The 7,891-nt window shown below is 45.2% G+C and overlaps 2 protein-coding genes across 2 annotated transcripts; one reads left to right on the forward strand and one right to left on the reverse strand.

Annotated features, from left to right (window-relative positions):
• Window positions 1-3,654: 3,654 nt before the first annotated feature.
• MELLADRAFT_85097 (uncharacterized protein) lies at window positions 3,655-4,641 on the forward strand (the record flags this gene model as incomplete). The annotated part of the gene is made up of 3 exons (XM_007419130.1): window positions 3,655-4,176; window positions 4,257-4,320; window positions 4,391-4,641. The coding sequence occupies 3 exons, from the start codon at window positions 3,655-3,657 to the stop codon at window positions 4,639-4,641; spliced, it is 837 nt and encodes a 278-aa protein (XP_007419192.1).
• Window positions 4,642-5,691: 1,050 nt separating this feature from the next.
• MELLADRAFT_114259 (uncharacterized protein) lies at window positions 5,692-7,411 on the reverse strand (the record flags this gene model as incomplete). Its single annotated transcript, XM_007419131.1, has 2 exons — window positions 5,692-6,762; window positions 6,839-7,411. 2 exons carry the CDS (start codon window positions 7,409-7,411, stop codon window positions 5,692-5,694), a joined length of 1,644 nt encoding a protein of 547 aa, XP_007419193.1.
• Window positions 7,412-7,891: the final 480 nt, after the last annotated feature.

Here is a 7,891-nt window from a genome sequence, read left to right on the forward strand (position 1 = left end):
AAAAAAAATAAACCCAGGAGAGCCCACAGACGGCAGTGCTTATCCTTGGCGAGCATCGTTCATCTCGACGAAGTTAGCCATTAGCTGAAAACGCATCCCACTTTGGGAATCGATTTCTGATCAGTTCCACCAGTTTGATCTCTCTTGACGACCAATCAACTACTCACCATTCCATCTAATCATCGCTATTCCCGCCACAGCCATATTGGCGCTGGCAGGACCTTTCAAATCCACTTTTGGTCATATCTTCTGCCACATTTTGCACGAAAGCACCCACCTGATAACCTTTTCGGAAAGTTCTATTGCGTTAGAAAGCAAAATGGGACATATGTTGTCCTTCCCATCTGGAAGGACTCCAGAAAGCACTCCCGAAAGTTGTTGCTTGTCCTCTTATTCGACTCCACTGCAAAAGCCTCCAGAACCCCCCGATTCTTATATCTCGGATTCATCTTGGCTTACTAGCACTACAAATACCTCGTATAATAGATTTAATAGCCGTTCTAGCCCTTCTAGCCCTTCTCCTTCATCTGGATCAATAGCTATGACAGACCCAGCCTTTACCGAAATGATCGACTCAGAAAAATTCGTCACCCAAACCGAAACGAACATTCAAGATCTTACCAAAGAACCAGACGATGATCCAGAATCTCAGTCTGTTACAATCACCAAAGCCCAAAGACGACAACTTCAGCTCCCATACGACAAATCCAAGTACCACACTTGGATTGACCACGGTAGCGATGTCGATGAGCAGCATTATCCGCTTTATCCCAACGGCGAGACCGTTTTTGTGTTGAGACCGGAGGACCAAGTTGTCAACTTTTGCACCATCGGGTGGACTCACACCATGCAAACCAAACGCAACGAGAATTGGACCATTCAAAGGTACTATTGCCTTGGAGTCATGATATGCTCTCAGCCTGGCTGTGGCTTCTCTGGATCTCCACCCACTGGTCGTAACATGATAGCCAAATTGCTAGCAGAGTAATTATTCAAACTTACTATTTGAACCATTTGCTCAGCGCCTGACGTTGTTGTCCTTTTCGTGATTCAGGTCTACTACTTGCCGTGCGTCCGGATGTCCAGGAATTCAGATCCACGCGGCTTGCTATGCACGGTGTCGAATCGACGAAGACACCGTGGACAAATGGGCGCTGCTACGACATCAAGGACAGCACAATCATCCATGGCCGGAAGCGAAAAAGGCCGACCCCCTTTCAAAGGATAAGCTCGAAGAGGCCGTGTTGAATGACCCCAAAAGAGGACCCTTAGGTTTAAAGGTATGTCCTTTCTTTCGTTATATTTCTTTTCCTTTGGGTTACAGAAAAATTGACTCTCTCTCTCTATTTGCTCTATGATAGGTCGGGCGTGCCCACTTGGGGACACAACCTATCTCTTCTATTGTGGACGTGCATGAGTCTTTCGGTAATGCAGATTGCCTAGGTTATTTGAGACGGTTAATCCTAGTAAAACATGGTCTAATGACGGATAAGGATGACAAGGAAGCAGGTGACAAGTGGTATACACAAATCAAGCACTGGTCCAAGTAAGTTTATGTTTCTATATCTCTCGCTGCTGTTATTCCACGTCCAGGCGCGTAGCTGAGAGTTAACATTCTTTGATCTCCCAGGAAACGAATGAAGGTCATCTCCGTTTCAATGGACCACGAGGACCATTTTACCTTCCAAACTAAGTGGATGGCTGAAGTTCTGGTACTTCAAGACGAGGATGGCAAGGCATATTCAGGAGGACTCCTTTGCGACGTCACGTATAAGTTTTTTGAAAACGGATACTTATTGACAACTTCGATGTACAACGAGAAACTTCAACGCTGGGTACCCATTCTGCTCTCTTGGCTCGGAGGGCTATCTAATTCCCATTACAAGTCGCATTTTGCAACTTTATTTCGTCAAATTCAAAAAACTACGTTGTCAGACAGGGAAAAGAGAAGGCTGGTTGAACAGGTAGTCGACTTTTCTCAAGCACAGAAATCAGGATTCATTGAAGCATATATGGAGGTCTTTAACGTGCATGATCGAAACATAGCTCTATCCAAGTTACATGGATGTGTCCAACATTTTTGTCAGTCCGTCACTCGAATGGCTAAAAACAACAAAGTCGTGAAGGTCAATATGATGGTAAGTAATCCATACTTGATTATCACGTTGATGGTTTATAAGCTCATCCATTACTTTTGTTTCAGGGCACTTGGGAAAAATATTGCAGAGAGCTGCGTCTACCGGATGAACCAGGACACCCCGACCTTGAAACCAGGTTCAAAGAACTGCGACGAGTATTCCCTTTGGCCAAAAGGTGGATAGATTGGTGGTATGCCGCCGACATCCAAGCGATGCTCTTCCCAGCTCGGAAGAGAATCCCGGAAGATGATCCTCCTTTACTTGGAAGTGACGACGACGACGACGACGACGGAGGCAGAGACCGTCCACGCAGACGCCCAGAGTTACCATCAACCACAAACGCGCAAGAATCTTTGCACCGCGTCTATTACATGCTTTGGTGAGTGATGTTCTTTTGCTTCAAGTTCATCTTTTTCTCTCTGACATTGGATTACCTCAGCGAGGGAAAGTGCGGTATCATTGGAGGCATGATCCAACTCTTTGCTTTTGTCTCGAGTTTAGAGCGCGACTATCAAGCACGCCTGAAGGGTGTCAGTGTCACTTATGGTTCTAGCAAGAAGAATTGGGAGGATGTGGTGACGTCATTAGGAATGGCAAAACCAACCAAACGTCGATATGTTGCCAACGATGGCCGGCCACCTGACACTACGAAAGAACTCCTGGAGGATTCTGAAGGTCAAATCAAAAAGCCAAAAAGTCAAAAAGGTCCCGGGCGACCACAAGGTTCCCAAAACATCAACCGCAGCCCCCTCACCACCTACCAGTCTTATACCTACGGAAGGACACCTGGCACTTACAACCGTTGCTGGCTTTCGGCGACCCTGGAATCTCTGTTTGCTCTATTTGGCCCACTTTGGAGTCAACACTTGCACGTAAATGGATCTAACTTGATAACCGCAATCATGCGCCACTTTACCAGCCGATGTGATGTTGAATTACAACAAGGCAAGAACATTCTGGCAGTCTGCACCCGAGGTGAAAACATCATACACAAGGCAATTCAGAATATCAATGAGGCCTCCTACAAGTCTGATGCTATGTGTTTGGCCGATGGTTTCATGGACATCTTACTCGCCATACCTTCCTTTTGCCTCTCTTTGCGGTCAACGTCGCCAAAACCTTGGTCTGCACTCAAAATGACGAACATTCTTTGACCACGACTAGACCTACTGGTGTGATACGATTATTTCCTTCAATGTTCAGGGACGCAGTGCTTTCTTACGGGGACCTGGGAATCCTTTTGCATGAAATGCTCAACGACGGTATCTTATCTCAACCAGGACTTATATGCCAAAAATGCCATCCGGATGCTCCAAAGTCCGCACCTGGACCATCATTTGACGGAGAAGACCTCAGTATGCTTGATCAGCGCTTACGAATTGATTGCAGCTCACCTCCTTTGCACCTTTATTTCCTTCTGGACAACGTTACTTCTTTGCACGGAACAGACCGCGACAGCTACATGGGCAATGCCGACTGGCCGGCTCGCTTACAGTTGGGTAACGGCCAATATCAGATGGTTACACGAGGCTTTTGGGGCAGTCATCACTATTGGTGCCAGGTTGTACAATCAGTTGAAGGGATCCTGGGCGTTTGGCACTATGACGAGCGCAAGAACGCAGGGTTTGCTCAGCTTATCTCTCGCAACGTCAACAGTATCGCTGGGTGCTCAGATCACACCTCCTGGGTCTGTTACTCAAGGGTGCCATTTGAAGAAGAGAGAAAAAAGATTGAAGCGGCAATTATTTCAATGATGAAAAACTTTCCTACCCGCCACCACAGCATAACTTTCAGCATGCCAACTGCTTCCGCCCCTTTTGGAGGAGGACTTCCTTCACTCGAAGAAACCGTAGATGATAGCACGGCCCCCACAACTGTCGACATCGATGCTGAAGATCACCTGCTCAATCTTCAGATTTGGATGAACTCGACATACATGATCAAGAAGATCCGCCTGACTCTCCTTCAGTTTTGGATGAACTCGACCGACATGTGTGACAACTACCGCCTGCCTCTCCTTCTGTGGAATGTCTCGACCGTTTGGATAATCTAGAACTCAAACCGGAGCTGGACATTGTGGTTCCGGCTCAATCTTCTGCTTTTGAACCGGTTGTGAAGCCCGGTCCTTTGAAGATCAAGCTGTTGGTGCAGAAGCAAGGACTGGATCCTTTACTTCCAGTTGGTGAGTACAACTGCCTTTGTACTTAGTGTGTGGCGTTTACCTTTACTGACGGGCCTTTTCTTCTCCCCAGAACCAAAGACAAAGAAGTCGGTAACTGTGAAAGCAGAAAGCGGCCCCACTGCCGCTCAGAAGCGCAAGGCTGCTGCCGCTGAGAAGCGTAAGTCGGCAGCAGCAGAGAAGCGCAAAGCTACAGCCGACAAACGTAAAGCGGCAGATGAGGAGTGCATGGCTGCCGCCGAATTGCACAAGGCTGCAGCTGCAGAGAAGCGGAAAGCTGCAGCGGAAAGGCGTGATTTGGCAAAAAAGAAGGATGAGGCTTGAATTGTTGTAGCCTCAAATAAATAGTAGCTTCATGAGCGTTGGTTGGGATTTGATACATGCTTTATCTCTCGCTGTTTGAAGTGGAAATGAAATGATTTTATACATGCTTTATCTCTCGCTGTTTGAAGTGGAAATGAAATGTTTGTTTTCTTTGAATGTGGTGTTGAATGCCCGGTGTAAAATTCTACTTACACCGGGTGAGCCTTCATTTTTACACGAAATAGCTTTACACACCTTGATTCGGTGTAAAGTTCCCAGGTGCAAAAATGCATTTCGACAAGGGTAGGTGATTTTTGCACCGTATTTTTTTACGCGTGACTTACATGTGGAAATGATCCGGTGTAAAAATAAATATCTTGACGCGGTGCAAGATTTTTACACACATTTTTTTATACTTGGTTATTTAACACCGGATAAAAAAAACAAACCAAGTGTAAAATTCAAAGAACCCCTCCCCTTTCTTTGAATTTTGCACTGAACCGGTTTTACACCTGAAGATACGGTGTAAATCACCCGGTGTAAAATTCCCCATCCCCATATTGTATGAGTTGTAGTAAACAGTTTGCAGAAAGAAATAAGGGAGGCGCAATTCGACAAAGAACTAAATAATCTTGAATTTAAGACAAACTGGTGAAATCTGAGGTTTATCTTGATGGACCATATTGGTTTTACATTTTGAGAACTCTGTTTTTGTGTTTCTAGCCTGCCTGAATGTTGATAAGTCACACATGATTGAATACCAGGAGTTTGTCCCACTTTCATGGTCTTTGATGCTTAAGAAATCTGGAGAGATCGAGTTAATACACAATTTTGAAGCAGTGATCAACAACAGTACAATTATCATATATATAATGAAAAGGAGAAGGTTAAGGAGCAAAGTTTAATCTAACATGTGTTCATTAACTCAGGTTTGACAGTACTTACACAAAAAAGGCAACTTGAGTATCGGAAAAGTCATCTCATGTGAAATTCCTAATGGACATAATGAATCTTGGATCGGAAAATACAAAACTCTGTCATAAGACCTCGAATTTGCTCACAAAATTCAAATCAACTAGCTGCGAGCGCGCGTAAGACCGAGTTCACATCGTATTTTTTGCAAAATGTTCCCACCGAAACTAATCGATCGTTCCATTCTTGATATTGAACTTGAGACAGCCTTGAAAGGTGGTAAATGCACGCATTCAGTTCCTTGAGATGAGGCCAGGTAGCTTTCCATAGGATTGCCTCCAGGGACCTGCAATGTTCTAATGTCGTACAGTGCCATTCAAGATTGAGTAAAGTTTTACATTCTCGAAAGCTGAGCAGAGAACGAGGCTCGCGAGTAGAAAGCTCCAGGGTGGTTAGAAATGGAAACCCTAGATGACTTGGAGGATCCCAGGTAGAGTTGATTTCAAAGCTGTCATCATCTTGCTCGTTGGTGTTAAGCTTGAGTGTGGTCAGGTAAGGTGAAATGTGGTGGATGATCCTGAGTGCCGAACTGAATGATAATTGACGACATCTACGAAGTTCAAGATATGTGATTGTCTTTGGCCAATCATGGAGGCACCATTTTTCATCTATATCTTCATTGGAGAACAATTCCAGTCGTGATAGATATTGAAGTTTGGATAGATTGAATCCCAAGGACGCATCACCAACTTTTGGGGAATCTCCAGATGATGTAGGTACCCAGATTGCAAGCGACTTGAGCAATGGTAGACTACCAACAACTTTCGCCGGAAAGTCTGTCATCATTGTTGTGTTGTGTCTACCATCTAATTCCAGTTTCTGGAGTTGTTTAAGGCTTGATAAGAGTGGAACTAGATCTGATAGGAAAGCATTTGTTCTACCCACGTCTTCATTGTCTTCGTCATATTCATAACGAAGATCCAGCGTAGAAATGTTTGGGCACCGAATGATCAAATCTCTTACATTCTGTGGTGAGATTGGCTGAGGGACATGTTCGTCCTCAAGTATTAGATTATCGTAAAAGGGGTCATAACTGAATTCGCCAGGAGGTTTCTTGCAGTTGTCGGAGAGTGTGAGTGCTAGAGAACGAACATGAGAACCTCGTTTGAGGAGGATATCTTCTGTCCATAGATCTATTGGCGCTGGTAGGCTAGAAGGGAGCTCTAGTTTCTGAAGAGCATGAAGAGCGTTTGAACACGATTAGAAATTTTTGCTTCCTTAAACCGTCAATCTGCAGATGACTCACTCGCCATAGCCATGGTTCACAACGTCTGTATATCTCACGCGAAGTCAGCGAAAAGGTTTGAAAAGTATTCAAGATTGGTGAATTTCGGTGCAAGTAGGTCGTATATCGCTCTCGATGACCTAGATAGTCACTGATAATCACCTGGCCTGATTGCTTTTGGGATGTTATTTGCGATTCTTCGAACTTAGCCAGGAAATCAAGCGCTCCAAGTATGCTGTTAAAGACTTCGATCGGTAGATCCATGAGACCTACAGCATGCGATTTGTTTCGCAGTCCCTTGTCTCCGATATCTTCTTCAACTCTATCAAATGGAATTTTACCCTTTTCATGAACGTGGGATTCGGGTATTTGGCTGACAGATGCGCAAGAGTCAATAGGGCTTTCTGATAGACCGAGTTGAAGAAAGATCCCAAGGATTGATTGTTTGGACCAAATGAAACCTTCCGAGTCAAGTTCATCGAAACGCTTCCGAATAAAATCGAGATGCTGGTTCACTGGCTTGGTCTCCTCGTGAAATTTAGAGACGATCTCGTGCCAGAGCGCAAGCTGAGCTGTGAAGCAAGAGGATGTCATCTTGGTAGACGTGCAATTGCTGGCCGTATCTTCAAGGAAATCAAAGTAGAGCAGAGAACTGAGAAGCTATATGTAATTGAGCTATAGATCAATGCCAGACAACTTGACGGTTCAATCAAGACGAGCGTATCCCCTCAAACCTCGTGTTGAGCAGGCGAAGTCAAGACTCTTGTAGTGTATCCAAAACAACAGACAATGGGCCAAGAGTCAGGTTGTGGGCGCGCCGCGGCGCGCCAGGGCGTTAAAGAAATCCCCAAAATTGGGCTCGGCGCGCCCTACCAAACATTGCACCGGATCTTTGGTGTTCTACGTCCTGTCACCAATATTGGAGACCTGGGTCCTTGCTGTGAGCTTTGAAGACAGCTCTTTTTGGCTTTTCTCTCCTCCAAAAGGTAAGTTTGTGGTGGTAGATGGCTCTAGCAATACAAACGTAGACTAAATGACGGGCGCGCCGGGCGCGCCTACAAAATTAACAGCGCG

The sequence above is a fragment of the Melampsora larici-populina genome (assembly GCF_000204055.1).
Source record: "Melampsora larici-populina 98AG31 unplaced genomic scaffold MELLAscaffold_132, whole genome shotgun sequence".
NCBI classification, from domain to species: domain Eukaryota; kingdom Fungi; phylum Basidiomycota; class Pucciniomycetes; order Pucciniales; family Melampsoraceae; genus Melampsora; species Melampsora laricis-populina.